Source organism: Motacilla alba, chromosome 27 (genome assembly GCF_015832195.1).
Source record: "Motacilla alba alba isolate MOTALB_02 chromosome 27, Motacilla_alba_V1.0_pri, whole genome shotgun sequence".
NCBI lineage: Eukaryota > Metazoa > Chordata > Aves > Passeriformes > Motacillidae > Motacilla > Motacilla alba.
Genome location: NC_052042.1, coordinates 3,061,783 through 3,077,553, shown reverse-complemented (window position 1 = coordinate 3,077,553; position 15,771 = coordinate 3,061,783). Strand labels below are relative to the sequence as shown.

The 15,771-nt window shown below is 58.8% G+C and overlaps 2 protein-coding genes across 8 annotated transcripts in view; one reads left to right on the top strand and one right to left on the bottom strand.

The window, feature by feature from the left end:
* Positions 1 to 73: 73 nt before the first annotated feature.
* Positions 74 to 2,219, top strand: NKIRAS2 (NFKB inhibitor interacting Ras like 2). The gene is made up of 3 exons (XM_038162841.1): positions 74 to 241; positions 418 to 659; positions 1,041 to 2,219. The coding sequence occupies exons 1-3, from the start codon at positions 148 to 150 to the stop codon at positions 1,278 to 1,280; spliced, it is 576 nt and encodes a 191-aa protein (XP_038018769.1). The 5' UTR covers positions 74 to 147; the 3' UTR covers positions 1,281 to 2,219.
* ZNF385C (zinc finger protein 385C) overlaps positions 2,153 to 15,771 on the bottom strand; it is a 60,377-nt gene continuing 46,758 nt past the window's right edge. For 6 of the 7 annotated variants that reach the window (XM_038162832.1, XM_038162830.1, XM_038162834.1 and 3 more), the window contains 7 exons: positions 15,106 to 15,248; positions 10,507 to 10,617; positions 8,079 to 8,250; positions 7,359 to 7,688; positions 5,758 to 5,945; positions 5,465 to 5,578; positions 2,153 to 5,187 (listed from right to left, as the gene is read on the bottom strand). In XM_038162832.1, coding sequence (XP_038018760.1) covers positions 4,963 to 5,187; positions 5,465 to 5,578; positions 5,758 to 5,945; positions 7,359 to 7,688; positions 8,079 to 8,250; positions 10,507 to 10,617; positions 15,106 to 15,248 — 1,283 coding nt within the window. In that variant the 3' untranslated portion in view covers positions 2,153 to 4,962. The remainder of the gene's footprint in view (positions 5,188 to 5,464; positions 5,579 to 5,757; positions 5,946 to 7,358; positions 7,689 to 8,078; positions 8,251 to 10,506; positions 10,618 to 15,105; positions 15,249 to 15,771) is intronic. The other variant, XM_038162829.1, reaches the window with a different exon arrangement.

The following is a 15,771-nucleotide window of genomic DNA, read 5'->3' as shown; positions in this document are numbered from 1 at the left end:
GGGGTTTATCGAGACCGCGCCTCTCCCGCGCAGGGCCGCGCCGGGGCTCGCGGTCCGCCCGCCCACACGGGGGCGCTGTGGTGCCGCCGCGTCCCTCCCGCCGCCGCCGCCGGCGAGGCTCGGCCGCCGCCGCCCCGGTGAGGCGGGATGGGCAAGAGCTGCAAGGTGGTGGTGTGCGGGCAGGCCTCGGTGGGCAAAACCTCCATCCTGGAGCAGCTGCTCTACGGGAACCATGTGGTCGGTGAGTGCGGCGCCGGGCAGAGGCCGCTCCGCGGCTCCCCCGGGGTGTGGCGGGCCCTGGGCAGCGCCGGCTCTGGGGATCCCTCTGGGCTGTCCCTGGTCACCCCCACACGCACCGGCCGTGCTGGGCCGGGGCCCCGGCAGCGTTCCCACGTGTCCCCTGCCCACCCCCGGCAGGCTCGGAGATGATCGAGACGCAGGAGGACATTTACGTGGGCTCCATCGAGACCGACCGCGGCGTGAGGGAGCAGGTGCGCTTCTACGACACGCGGGGGCTGCGGGACGGGCTGGAGCTGCCCAAGCACTGCTTCTCCTGCACCGACGGCTACGTGCTGGTCTACAGCACCGACAGCAAGGAGTCCTTCAAGCGTGTCGAGCTGCTCAAGAAGGAGATCGACAAGTCCAAGGACAAGAAGGAGGTGAGTGCCCCTGGAGAAGGGGATGCAGAGTGGGATCTGCTCCCCTGGGGCAGGTTCTCATCTTTGGTTTCTCCAGCCTGTCACACGATACTGATGAGTCCCTGGTCTGGGAGACTCCCAGCAGTAAAAGGCTGTCTCCTGGGGTGCTCTCTGAGCATACAGGTGCTCAAAACCTCCTTCCACTTTGGGGCTGGTTTGGGACACACAGACCCCAGCAGGAGGGGAAGGGAGCACTGAGATCATAGGGTTTCAAAAGGGCTGGACATGGACGGGGAATCAGCGGCAGGGCCAGGCCCACCACTGACGGTCTCATGGCAGAGCCAGCCAGCCCTGCAGCTCTGCACTTGGTCGTCAGGGGCCCTTCTCACCCTTTTGGAACAGGTCACCATCGTGGTTTTGGGCAACAAGTGTGACCTGCAGGAGCAGCGCCGGGTGGACCACGATGCAGCCCAGCACTGGGCCAAGGGCGAGAAGGTGAAGCTGTGGGAGGTGTCCGTGGCTGACCGGCGCACGCTGATCGAGCCCTTCATCTACCTGGCCAGCAAGATGACACAGCCACAGAGCAAGTCTGCCTTTCCCCTGAGCCGCAAGAACAAGGGCAGTGGATCCATGGATGGATGAGCCTGCTTCCCCTTCCCTTCTGTTGGCACCTCCTCTTCCTCACCTTCCTGCTTGCCTTGCGCACACCTCCTGCTGAGTCCTGTCTGGTGTCACGGAGCCTGTGGGAAGCAGGTGGCCAGGAGGAACAATCATCCCAGGGCTAGGGATGGTCCTGGTGGATGAGAGAGGCAGTGGGCCGGGAACCACTCCTCTCCCTGCCCAGCCCCTGCAGCTGTCAAAGGTGCTACAGGAAGGTCAGGATTCACTCAGTGACCCCCTCTGCTCTCAGGTGCAGGCTGGGAGAGTGGAACAGAGGCACAGCACAGGCTGGCAGGAACGTGGGCATCAGCTCCACATCTGGAGGGAACAGCTCCCTCTTTTTCTATTTCCTGATAACATGTGGGCAGGGTCTGTGTGCTGGCCCTGCCTCCAGCCAAGCAGCTCTCCTTGCCCTGCCCCAGCTGGCTCTTGTGCTGCTTCCTGGCAGCTTGTCCCTTACCCTGGCAGTGTCCACTGCTCCTTTATGCACTGAAATATCCAGACATGCTGCCTCAGGGAATGCCTAGAGCAGGGCAGGTGCTGTTCCTGAGGCTGTGGTGCCCAAATCCACCATTCCAGCCCTCCTCTTCCTGAGTGCAGACTCAGCCATGAGCTTGGAGGAGATGGGGTTGTGCTTCACCTGCATGCCTAGATCCTTGGAGGAGCTGGGGCTGTACTTACCCTGCACACCCCAGATGCTGTGGGCTATGGCAGCTCTCACTGCCCACCTGTCACAATGCTGCCTCTTCTCAGAACCACCACAAGACAAGGCACAGGTGTCCCAGCCCTGCCCAGCAACACTTGTTCCCTTCAGGTAGTCTGGATGAAGGAAAAGAACTGATGAAAAGCCCCAGTGTGTTTATACTTGTTCCTTTTATTTACCGAGTAACACAATAAAGCGATGAGATTCGGTTATCAAAATATTTTCCTTTTTTTTTTTTTTCCCAACAGTTATAGTACATCAAAAAATATACAATGAACATTACAGGAGGGTACTGGCCAAGTCCCTAGAGTCTGGATATTCCATTTTGGGTTTGTTCTGTTTTTCTGGTGTTTTGAATCAAATTTCACATCACTCCAAGGTTATTTACAGAGGGGCACACGTTACCGAGCGCTATGGACTATCCCTACTCCTAGTACAGCATGTGCTAAGTCAAAGGCAGTAAATGCTTTGGAGAGCAGGAGGGGATTTGGGGGGATGCCATAACGGGGGTTTCTTACGCAGCTCGTTGCAGTATTATTGTCACTAGAAGGAATGGCTTTCACAGGGTTAAAGTGCCAAGAACAGGAGTGCGTCAGGACTCCACTGGTGAGGGGCAAGGAGCAGCCATGGCTCCAGCACAGGCTTTTTGGAACAAAGGAGGGGAACAGGCCCGCTGGTGCCACACAGCTCTGCAAGCTGCAGCCCAGCTGCTCCTGGCTCCCCCAGCTTCTGAGGGGCTGGGCACAGCACCAGGGGCTCATGGCACAGGAGGGGACCCATTGTCCTGCTGCGGTGGCCGGACTGGGGGTGACCCTGAGGGCCTGGGAAGGGCACAGTGAGACGGGCAGGGGTGGCTGGGGACATGCTGGCCACAGACTGCTTGGCACTGGGGAACAGGGACAGCGTCCCTCCTGTCCCCTGGGGCCCCACCAGCACAGGCTCCTGTCCCCTGGGCTGTGGGACCATCTCCCTATCCCTGGCAAAGCCATTTCTGCAGGGAGCCTTGCTTCCCTCAGCTGTGCTCCGAGCCACATGTCCCACCACTGCTGCAAGACCTTTGCATTGTCTCCACGCACAGCTGCTCACTCTTCTCCTGGTGCCCTCTCTCCACTCTCCTCCTTCCCTGGGGAAGGGATGCCCTGCGCAGGTGAATTCACACCCAGGGGCTTCCTCACTCTCCTGTCTCCACGGCAGGAGCGCAGTGGTGGCTCCGCGGTTGGTGCTGCCCACAGACCCTGCAGGTGTGTGCTCCTTCCTGCAGCTGTCCTGCCCTTGCCAAGGCTCCAGCCCTGGGAAGCAGGTATGTTTCAGCCATCTGAGTCACCCGTTGGCCACTCCCTGTTCCAGGACCCATCCTGAGCATCGGTGGAGCACGCTGGGCAAAATCCTTCTGAAATCCAGGCGCTGCTTATGGCCAAGACGTCAGATATGTGTGCTTGTGCGTGTGGATTCCCAGGTGCACACACCAACCTGCCTCTTCCCGAGGGCTGGGAGGGAATGGGAGTCACAGCAGAGGTCTGAACCAGCGCTCTGGGCCAGGGATGAGACAGAGCTCAGCGTCACGTTGGTTCTTCTGCTGCCACCACTGCTCCAGCTGCAGGGATGCCTCAGCACCAAAGGGAATCGCAGGCGGCCGATGCGGCGGGTGAGCTGCCCCCTGGATTGCATAGATCAGGGTGGGGTGTTCCTCCAGAGAAAGGTCCATTTGGGATGCAACTCTCTCTATGTACAGCAGCGTGCTGGGCACCCAGAGCGCCGCGGTGACAGTCCCAGACGGGTCATGGCTGGGCTGTCTGAGCACAGTGAAATGCAGAGCTATGGCCTCGGGGTCCCTCCAGAGCCTGGCACTCTGCAGGCTATGCGTGCACCTGCCACCTGATTGTCCAGGCTGCTGAGGACACCTTTGATTTTGGGAATCATCAGTAACTTCCTGGAAGCTCCTAGCTGGGATGGGATCGGAGGGCTGTGCACGGCAGGTGAGCAGCAGCGTTGCCTTTCACTGGAGAACTGAAAGTGCTTTAGGGACATTCACTCAGCCTCACAGCATCTCCCGGGAGGTAGGGGCAGGGCTGTCCCCACGGTGGGACAGAGACAAGGACAGGTGCCAAGCACAGGGTCACCTCCTTGGGGAGCCAGCACCGGACAAGCCTGGCACTCCTGGCCTTGCTGGGCATGAGCGGGGCCCGGCTTAGCCACATGCCCGTGTGCTTCTGGGGCCAGGGCAGGGCCCGTGTGCTTTGGAGGGAGGAGGCGCCGGCCCTGGGGTCAGCTATTGCTCTCGGAGTGAGGATATGGTCAGTGTGGCCGGTGCCTGCCACCACGGGGGCTCTTTGGCTGGTGGGACGTAGGGAACTGTGGGGACGGGGTGCTGGTGGGTGGCACAGAAACCCCCTGCCAGCACAGGCAGGTGCAGGGCTGGCAAGGGCACAGCCAGCCCAGGCTGAGAGAGAAACTGCCAGCTTCCCATTTGTGCTGGGGTTGTTTCTCCCAGAAAGAGCTGGGCTGAGATTCCCCTCGCAGTTCCCTTCCCACTGGGCTGGCAGGGACCAGAGGGATGCTCCTTCTCCCAGGGACCAGCCAGCTCCTCTCCCTCCAGTCTGGTAACTGGGAGGGCGATGAAGAAGCAGACAGCAGGCCAAGAACAGGCAGGCTCTGGCCATGAGATGGTCCTGCTGATCTGGACACTATCCTCTTCCGTGCACTGCCTGGGCTCATCTGCTGAGCAGGGGGCCAGCACAGGCTGGGGGAGCGGTGGGGATGCGCGGCGGGGCTGGCCAGGCTCTCTTGGGGCACCTCTCTCCAGTGGGAGCCCTCTCCAAGCAAAGGAGAAGCTGGGGTTGATGTCTACGACTACATTTTCCCACCAGCCAGGAGAGCAGGTACCAGAAGCGCTGCCCCCAGCGCGCAGCCCCCGCAGCCCAGCCCGGCCACGGTGCACAGACCCTCGCTGGGCCAGCAGCTCTAGTAGGGGGCGAAGACGATGGGACCCGGCGTGGGGCGGACGTGGGCCGGCGGCGTTCGGAAAAGGGCTGGTCCGAGGATGGGGGCTTGGAACAGGGTGGTGGCGGCTGCTGGTCGCAAGGCGAGGGGTCCAGGCATGGCGCAGACAGCAGCGGCGGTGAGCGGGCTTGGCAGGAAACGGGTTGCCAGGGTTTTGGTGAGGTGCTTCTGCAAAGCCAGCTTGGACTGCAGGGAGGGAGGAGGAGACACCGTGAGATTGCAGAAGAGGTGGAGGAATCACAAGTGCTGCCATTGTGGATGCTGCTGCCAAAGCGCTCCCGAGTTATCCCCGTGACTCAAAACCCACCAGCACAGCTCACCCTCCTTGAGGGGAGAAGCTGAGCTGTGGTGATGGAAACCAAGGTTTAAGAGAAGCAGCTACTGTAACTCACTGAAAGGATGGCTGACGGTGAATGAGGCTCTCTGAGCAAACCGAGCGAGTGCTGTGCAGGGAGACAGGTACCTTGAGAATACTCACTGCGAGGGCAGCATTCTTCTGCAGCTTGTTGTAGGGGCTGTACTTGGGCTTGGGTGGCTTCCCTGCCAGCCTGTCTTTGTGCCTCCGGCTGCTCATGTGCTGGGGAGGAAAACAGCTGGATCACTGGGAGCCAGGACAGCTGGGGTACTGTGTGGCTCACTGTACTGCGATGGGGACACCTATCAGGGCGCACCCACCCTGCAGGGACCATCAGCTACCCGCACTTGAGTCCCTGCGTGCCCACACCCAGCGCCAAGGCACTCCCAGGGCATTGTCACCTGCTTGAGCTGGGTCTCGGAGTTGACGTAGATCTCGCAGACTTGGCAGTGAAACGCCTTGTTCTGGATGTTGATGCTGCCCTTGTTCCCGATCCGCTTGGACTTGTGCCCTGCCCGGGAGAGCAGCTTGCCCCGGCCTCGCCGCAGCTGGGTGCCGTGACCTTCCAGCATTGACTTGTGCTTGGCGCCTGGCGAGAGGGGATACTCAGCAAACCCAGCCCCGTGCCAGTGCCACAGCAGCAGGAACAGTGCCCTCCAACAGCACCAACCCGTGCCCGGCAGCACTTGCAGGCAGAGGGGACAGGGAGCTGCCTGGCAGCCCGAACTTCTGCCATTGCTGCTCAACCCACTCCCAAACCCTGCCAAACTGCACGTTGCAGGCAGAGCAGAGATGCTCATCTTCCCAGAGACCCCCCCTGCATGTGGCAGCTTTGGAGATGCTGCTATTTCCAGCGTGTGCTGGAGCCTGTCGACTGTCCCCGGGCGTTAGCACAGTCTGCGGAGCCGGGCGCGCGTCGCCCGCCGTGCCGCAGCATCTGAGCCGTGCCCAAGGTCAGAGCAGAGCCAGGAATAGCTCAGCAGGGTCACAGCAGGTGGGGAAGGAGGAACCCAAGATCCCTACACACCTGGGGACACTCTGTTCTGTCCCTGCCAGCGCCGGGATGGCGAGGGTGCATGGGGAGCAAGTAATTTAAGCCCCTGCTAATTCATTCTATTTTTTAAGGCGTGAAGCAAGGAGCTGTGTGACAGCCACAGAGCAGCGCCAGCCTGCAAACGTTTGTTTGTTTGTTTGTTTGTTTGTTCTTTTCCCCCCAAATCAGCTCCTGAATTTGTAACTGGAGCTGACAAAAGCAAAAGGACACGTCTGCAGCTAAGCCACAGCAGTGTCCTGAGCCAACCCTGCACACGGCAGCTGCTGCTGCCCCAGCAGCCAGTGGGGTGAGAGGAATTGCTTCCCAGTATTTGAAAGGATCTTCCATTTAAAGTTGGGGTGCCCAACTGAAGCATCCTCTAGAGAAAGGGGCGAGCCAGGAGCTGGAACTGCAGGGCCTGCAGACCCTACTGGGGACCCCTGTACCGTGGCTGCCACCCCAGGCTACCACCCTGGGGGACCCTCAGCAGCTCCCACAGCTGCCCACCCCAAAGGGCTGCCCCACACAGCCCAGGAGTCATTTTGGGCTATGGGGCTTCACAGCTTGCTGCATTCCCAGGGGTCTTCTCCACAGGGCCTCAAGTCAAAACCACCAAGCTGCTTTGGGAAGTATTACTCCAGGTTTGGAAGAAACCCTGGCTGTCAGCTTGAAGCTAAATGGAAAATAAAGTAGCCTCCATCACTTGATTAAATATCCTTAATTGAGACATGAACAATAAGAGTGTTTGACCCAGTGAAAATTCACCCTAGAAGCTGCAGCCCAGGTAAAGCCCCATGGCTTATCTGGGCAGGTCATTTTAATGAACGTTTTTTTAATTACAGCAACACTCATTAATGCTCACTACTTCATTGCAAGACTTGGTTATGGGCATGGCTGGGCTTTGCTCAGAGCCCCAGTGAAGCTCCAGGGGGCCCGACCCCAGCCCCCTCTCCCCAGTAATGCCCTTACCGGTGTTGTGAGCCTCCAGCTGCGACAGGGAGTTGACGGTCACTTTGCAGGTGGGACAATACAGGTGCTGCTTGCTCTTTTTCCCCTCTTTCTCACTCTCAGGGGCCGAGCTGACGCTGCTGCCTGACTCAGCTGCCTGTGCCTCAGCTGCCTGGGCGGACGAGGAGGCCACGCTGGTGGCATCTGAGATGCCCTCTGACAGCTCGGAGGCCGGCGGGGAGCCCAGCGGGGCAACGCTGCCTGGCAGCTCCACAGGGGATTCCTCAGTGCTGGGCACCAGCCCCAGGCTGCTGCCCTCACCCTCTGACTCCTGTGGGCTACTGGCATCAGCTGGTGGGAAGAGAAGGAAAGGGGGAAAGAGGAAAAGAGAAAGAAATGGGCAGAAAGAGAAAGTTCTCTGTGCCTGAACAGGTTTTGTGGATTTCAGGGAGCAGCCCCATCTTCCCCAGACCATCCCAGACAGCGTCTGCATGCATCCCCTGGTCTCTCCTATTACAGCTGTTATCTCCAGCGCATGGAAGCTGGGCTCAGCACCAAACCCTGGTGCTGCCACAGCTCCCACCAGCCCCATCCCTGCATGCGGCAGAGCCCTGGGGATGTGTGGGACAGGGCTCGCTCCCAGAGACACCAAACCACAGGGAAAACACCCCCTGCTCCCCCACGGGCACGGGAGCTCGGGTGGCACCTCTGCCACCCCAGCCCCACACCCTCTCCTCATACCTGTGCTGCCCAGCTCCCCACTGCCCACGGGGCTGGGGGCCAGGTCGGCCGTGCTGTCCTGGCCAGGGGTCCCCGCTGCAGCCCCCACCACCTTCTGCTTGTTCTTCATGGCCTCGATGGCCTTCAGCCTCCGCGCGTGCTTGTGGCCCTTGTAGTGGGCTTCAGCCTGGTTCTGGGGGGAGACAGGGATGGCCGAGTCGCGGCTGAGACAGACAGACAGACAGATGGACACGGGCAGGGCAGGGGACGGGCTCAGACCCACGATGCAGCCACTCAGGCGGGTTTCTAGTGCCGCCACCTTACCTGGTGGCACCCACCCCCAGGTAGGACAACTGCAAAGGGGCGTTGGCAGTGCGGTGTAGCACAGAGGGGTGTTGGGAGTGCAGTGTAGCACAGAGGGGTTTTGGCACTGTGGTGTAGCACAGAGGGGTTTTGGCACTGTGGTGTAGCACAGAGGGGTTTTGGGGGTGCAGTGTAGCACAGAGGGGTGTTGGCAGTGTGGTGTAGCACAGAGGGTGTTGGCACTGGGGTGTAGCACACAAAGGTTTAGCTGTGGGGTGTAGCACAGAGGAGGTGTTGGGAGTGCAGTGTAGTACAGAGGGGTGTTGGCACTGTGGTGTATCACAGAGGGGTTTTGGCACTGTGGTGTAGCACAGAGGGGTTTTGGCACTGGGGTGTAGCACAGAGGGGTGTTGGCAGTGTGGTGTATCACAGGGGGGTGTTGGCACTGGGGTGTATCACAGAGGGGTTTTGGCACTGTGGTGTATCACAGAGGCGTGTTGGCACTGTGGTGTAGCACAGAGGGGTTTTGGCACTGGGGTGTAGCACAGGATGTGTTGGCAGTGGGGTGTAGCACAGAGGAGGTGTTGGGAATGGGGTGTAGCACAGAGGAGGTGTTGGGAATGGGGTGTAGCACAGAGGGGTTTTAGCAGTGCAGTGTAGCACACAAAGGTTTAGCTGTGAGGTGTAGCACAGAGGGGTTTTGGCACTGTGGTATAGCACAGAGGGGTGTTGGCAGTGCAGTGTAGCACACAAAGGTTTAGCTGTAGGGTGTAGCACAGAGGGGTTTTGGCACTGTGGTTGTAGCACAGAGGGGTGTTGGGAGTGCAGTGTAGCACAGAGGGGATTTGGCAGTGGGGTGTAGCACAGGGGGGTGTTGGCACTGTGGTGTAGCACAGAGGGGTGTTGGCACTGGGGTGTAGCACAGAGGGGTGTTGGCAGTGGGGTGTAGCACAGTCATTCCCCTCCTCTCCCCAGCCTGCTCTGACACCAACATATTGAGGGCAAGGTATCACCCTCTAAGACATCCCCACATTGCTTGCTTGGCGAGATAAGGACCCTGCTCTGATTAAATGCATCAAGTCACTCCTAAAAGCAGCTTTCAGGCAAAATTTATGCCTCCAGAAACGTACAATGAATTGTTGCTGTAAAAATGAAATAAAGAGGTTTTTTGGTGGGGAGGACACATCACCCACTGTATCCTAAGGGGTGTCCAACACATGGTTCATGTCCCCAGCTCCTCTCTCTCAGTGAACACTGGATAATGAAGCGTGACTCTGATGGATTCGTGTCTGCACCAAACTGATAAAAATGGCCACAAAAATAATTCCCCTGCACACTGGTGTCCTCCTAACAGGGACAATGCTGCATTGTCCCCCAAAACAACCCCGGTTTGGCAATTTATGGAGTGGAACCCCAGTATGAATTAGACACTGTACCCCTGAGTAGGGCAGATTAATTTGCACAGCATTCCTGGGGGCCAGCTGAGGATTCCCGGGCTCAGCAGGGGGAAGTATCCTACCCCATCCCTTCCCTTCCCTCCCCCTGTGGCTTCCCAAGGGCTGGGAATGGGGGCTGGGGCTAGGACTGGTACGTGGGAAAGCAAAGGGCGAGTCCAAGCGTGGTGCCTCATTAGCAAAGACAATAAACTCCCCCTGGATAACAGGGCTGGGTGCAGCCAAAGTAGGTCACAGCCTCATGCTGGAACACCCGCGGGCTGTGAGGGTCTGGGCCAGCCAGGGGGACCTGGAGGGACATGGGCACAGTAGGAGCAGGGGCATGGGGTGCTCGTGGGGGCACTGGGAGCGCATTGTGGGACTGACCCTCCTGGCACAGCACCTCTAGCTGAGAAGCAGCCTGAAACAGGGAAGCAATGAGCAATGAAGGAAGCAATGCTTTTTCTGAGCTGCTTGCCCACGGAGTGAAATCATGAAGCTGAGAACCAGGGATTTTTGCTGGCAGGGCAGCAGCAGCCCCAGGCACTGCAGATCCAGCATGGCCAGGCTGGGATGGCTCCTGTGCAGGCAAGAGCAGCTCCAGCAGCCCAGAGCCCCCGTGGATGAGACTGGCCCATTATTGGGGACACCCCTGCCAGGGGCTGGCCCCGTGCCCCCTCCTCAGTCCCAGCCCCACGCGTGGCCCCACTCACAGCAGAGTTGAAGCGCAGGTGGCAGATGTTGCAGGAGATGAACTGCTTCTTCTTGAGCGGGGCCGGCACGCCGAAGGTGTGGCTGATCACCGCCTTCTGCACCGGGTCCATCTGCAAGGGGAGGGAGGGCTGGCTGCTTTGTCCTGATGGCACCGTGACCTGGTGACCCCCAGGCCTGTCACACTCCCAAGGGGCCACTGCCAATGCCACTGAGCCCACAGGGGGTGAGGAAGGAGCAAGGGGCTGCATCTGCTGAGGAGACGCAGCCATGGAGGCTCCGCTGCACAGAGCAACGTGCTGTGTCAACACTGGCTCCTGTCCTGCTTCAGCCATGCCTGAATCCACCAAATCCACCAGGTCTGAATGTCGGCTGGGGTCTGGCAGAGGGGATGAAGCCCCATCTGCACCAGTGTGTGCCCAAGTCCCCTCTCCCCCCACAAAGACATTTGTGTCACAGGTGGCCAATGACCAGTTTCTATTTGAACCTCAGTGGTTCCCCTTAACCTCAGCAGGAGCAGAAACCACCAAAATGGGGGACAGAGGTGACCAAAACAAGCATCTAGCCATTCATCCTCCATGTGCTCCTCACCAGGGAGTTGGGATGTCCCCATGCAATGCCAAAGACACGAGCAGGGCCATGTGTGCCAGCCCTCAGGACACTGACAGCCCACGTGGGTGCCAGGGCAGGAGGGACACCAGCGCTGGCTGCCACAGACACAGCTCACCCAAGATTCAGTGCCCACAAAAGCCCCTCTGGGCTGCCCCACTGCTGCCCACATATCCTTTCCACCCTCTCAAAACCAACAATGACAACTCGGTCACCAGGCTGGGCACACACAGAACCACTTCAGTGTCCTGCCAGGAGCCAGGTCTGTCCTCCAGCCTGCCCAGGGCTGCGGTGGGGCCAAGCATGTGCCCAGTGCCAGGCCCCAGCCCTTCTGTCTCGCCTCGGGGCTCGGCCTCATTCCACAGCCCAAGCACCAAACTGCTTCCAAAAGCCATAATTGTTTTTAACAAAATGCATTTATTAAGGAAGAAAACATAAGAATAACCTCTTTGTCTGAGCGTGGCTCCAATCTATAATGCAAGTATTGTTCCCTAGCCTGTGGCACAGGGAGATTATCTTATCTGAGTCCTGCTGTCAGGAGAGCCCGGGGTTTGCAGCGATCGTATTTCTCTGCAAAGCTATTTCACTGCCCAGACAGGTGCATCAGTCTTCGAGGCACATGCCTGGACAACAGCACCATTATCAAGACCCCAAATTCCTTTCCAGGAGTGAGCAGAATGGTAAAAGCAGGTGATTAATGAAGTGCCTGTTTGCTATGAAATTTTACTCACTTATCTGGCATATAAATGAAGAGGCATTTGGGTTTTCGGCAGAGGCCTGGAGGAAGCTACAGATGGCCAAGATGCTGCTCCATGCCTGACAACAAACACTGCAACGTGCTGCTGGCAGCACCCCCATGCTGCTGGGCTGCTGGGCCAGTACTTGTTTTCCAGAGAAACACCCACCTTTCCATCCAGAAAAGAAAAATGGCTCCAACCTTCCCAGCAGTGTCAGGCACCAGGTTCCAGCTGGCTGCTCCCACCAAACAACACTGGCACCCACCGAGCACTGCGACGGGCTCATCCACACCCTGAGCAGGGTGGGGATCAGAGGAGGATGCAGAGGAAAGGGAGATGCTGGCACGAGGACACAAAGGAGGCCAGGGACTGTCTTGGTCCCATCCCAAACCTGCCAGTGAAGCCAGTGGCAGCAGGGCCACATCTGAGCCTCAGCTACACGGTGGTGGTGCTGAACAGCCCCAGCACAGGGTCTCCTCATCCTCCTGAGGTTATGCCAGGGTGATGGCACCAACCTGGGTCTTTCCACCCCCTGTGCTTTTGCCAAGTCCACCCTGCTCCACCCTGTGGCACAGCGAGGAGTTGTGTCCACCAGAGCACCTGCACCTGCTCTGGGCAGACACAGGACTCGGGGGCTCCCAGGGGCTGGGCTGGCCAGCACACTGAGACCTGGCTCCTCACCCCAGCCCCAAGCATCCCAGGCAAGGCACGTCTGCTCCTGCTGTCCCAAAGTGAACACAAGCACTGTCTCAAGCTGCACACATGGTCCCAGGTGCTTTGCCAGAAGCCCAGCCCAGCTCCAGCCCACACTAAGCATATCTGAAGGCTGCTGCCCCCTGAGAGCCCTTGTGCTTCTCCCCCCAACCAAACACAAACATCCCTCTAGCCCTCCCTGCTGCATGCCCTGGCAGCTCTCTCAGACATGGAAAAGCCCCCCCAGCTTCTGTGGGTCTACCTACCAGTGCCTGCAGCCAGGGATTGAGGCTCTTCCTGGCAGTTTCCAAAAGAATGAAGCCAGCGACAGAGGTGGCTTTGGGCACTGCAGTCTTGGGGAATAAAGATCGCAGCTTTATAGTCAATTCCTATTGACTCACATTACTTTATTTATCCCTGGATGTTCCTGCTGATATAAATAGCCACCCCTGTGCCGAGCTCCCTGCAGCCACTGAGGTCAGGGCAGGAATTCACAGGGATGCAGCATCCCTTCAGATCCTGTCTGCTGACTGAGTTTTACGAGGAGCTGCTGGGTCCTGGGGATTTGCAACATCCCAAGCTAAGGGAAGGGCCTTTGGAGCAAGGAACGTGCCTCCAGTGCTGTTAGGGGCTTTTTCCCCTGGTTGTTGCTCTAAGGGACAGGAGGCAGCTTGGAAGGGTTTTGTTGGCTCTGGAGTAAAACATCTGCTGGGTTCATGGGAGCCCTGTGACCTGCTGGGAGTGCAGAGTGTTGTGCTGGGCAGTGCAAGCAGCTCCAGCTCTGCAGGGCACTGCTGAGCCCTCACAGCATCACCAGAGATGCAGGGCACGAAAGGGGAACCCCCAGATCCTGCTGCAGAGCAGCTCCAATGTGGCAGCAACCTCAGCAAGGGGCAGACCCTGACTGCTGCTTCCATCCCTCTCCCCACACTGAGGCTCAAGTGGAGCCTGACCAGCCTGGCTCAGGGGGCAGGGGATGCTCCAGCCCTTCATCCCGTGGGGTGGAAGCTCTGCTCTGGCTCCCCCAGAGCTGCCAGAGCAGCTCAGGCTGCAGGGATGTCCCAGCCCTTCATCCTGTGGGATGGAAGCTCTGCTCTGGCTCCTCCAGAGCCACCAGCCTGGTACACCCTGCACCTCACCCAGCCTCCTTCAGCCCCATCTCCAGCACAGACATACCCTAAAGGGCAGCTCCTGCCCCTGGACCATCAGCCAGCAGCACACACGGGGCTCAGGTCTGAGCTCAGAGTGGTTGGCTCCAGTCCCCAGACGGCTGGGACAGCCTCCCCTGGCATCTCTGTCTGTCTGACCCATCCTCTGCAGCAGGAGCCCACATGGAGCACAGCAGCCGTGTGGCACTGCGTGGCTCCAGCAAGTACCAGATTCATTTTCCAAATTACTGATTTTTTTAAAGCAACAACCGTGGGTGAGCACGCGCTGAGGCAGTGGCAGGTGGGAGCCAAGAGGGGAGGACAACAGGCGTTGGGTCAAGTTCACTCCTGACTCCAGCGACTAAAAAAAGAGTCCAGACAAAAAGCAGGAACTGTAATGGCATCAAAACCCCTCCTGTCCTGTGTTCCAGCTCATTAGCCCGGGGAGAGGCTGGGCTGGGGCTTCAAAAGAGCTTAAAGGACTCAGAGCCTGAATCCCATTCAACAGCAACAGGAATCCTGCACCTAATTTCTGGACTGTCTTTGAGGATCTTGGAGCTAATTTGCACCTTCCGAGCACGTTTAAGCTCAAAGCCACTCACAAAAGGCCAGTGAGCAGGGAGGGGGCTCTGGAAAGTCCCATTTCCAGGCTCATGAGAGAAAACAATGGGCATTGACTGAACCCCAAAACACCAGCACTCAGTGCCTCTGGGGAAGAGATGGGGAGCAGCCCCAGGTTCTGCCTCACCCAGAGCAGAACCTGCTCCACAACAATTCTAGGCAGCACCCAGGGGTTACAGAGACCCCCACGGGGCTGGGACCAGCCCGGGGTAGGGGTGCAGCATGGGGGGAACACCATTTCACACCTGACATGCTGGTGCGTCCTTGGTCACATCCGTGGCAGTTTAGCTGTCTAATGGAACATCTCTAAAGATGTGTGTCATTGCCCACCCCATGCACCTGGCTTGGTGGTCCAAGGTCGGGGACTTGGAGCCCAAGTGGGGGTTGGGAGCAGCCCCCCAGCACTCTGACTGCCCCAACATCCACAGCACCAGCCACATTCCTCATATCTGTAGTACATTCTCTTTCTTTTCTTTTCCTTATTTAATTTTCAACTAATGAACTGCTCTCCAGAGCTACTTTATTGCTATTGATTCTAGGGGCAAAATCCAATTGATCTTGGTTAAAATGAACCCTGCTTTTAATTCTGGTACTGACAAGCACTGGCAGGGCAGGAACCTCTCCGAGCTAAGGGCAAAGTGGGCACGTTGAACTGACATCCAGCAGCCAAAGACCCCAGGAATTAGACCAGAAACTATCTGGTAGGGTTCAAGGAGTGATGCCGTGCAGAGGATGGACTGCTCTAGGGGAGGAGGGATCCGGCAGCTGATGCCCAACGTCCCTGGGGACTCACCGTGTTGAAGTTGGGGAAGAGGTTGAGCGGTGATGTCCCGTTGAGCCTGAAGGTCAGGAAGTGCTTGATGTCCAAGGGGGGATGAAGAGGCCGGCCAGGGATGGGCAACGACGCTAAGAGGGGGCTGCTGTGTCCGGAGGGACCTGGGCAGGCAGAGGGAGAGAGCAGCGTCAGCACTGGTGATCCCTGCTGGCAGCAGCAGGACAGAGCACACCAGACACGGCACACAGGGACATCTGCCATGGACTACAGGACCCCTCCAGGGAGAGGCCCCAGCCCAGCGTGGCCCTGGGCACCCCTTTGCCTTCCAAGCTCCAAACCAGCCCCCCGGTTCGGCCGCCTCCGCATCCCAGCGTGGACACGCGCAGGAGTCCAAAGCCTCAAAAGGTGTCCAAACCTCCCCCAGGGAAGCAGCCCCTTCCCTGAGCTCCCCCACACCTGCACCACCAGGGCTCCTCACCACGGCTGGTGAGGTTTTGGCTGCCAGCAGCAGCCACAGGGCTGGGGGCAGAGGCAGAGCTGCCCCCACTCCTGCGGCACAGCCGCCGCTCCCCGTCCCCCGCAAATGAACCACGCGCTCCAGCGTGGGATTTAAAAATAGCCTGCAGTTATTAATAATCTTCTGCTTCAACAGAAAACACCCGTGGGACAGAGGGAAGGAAGGAA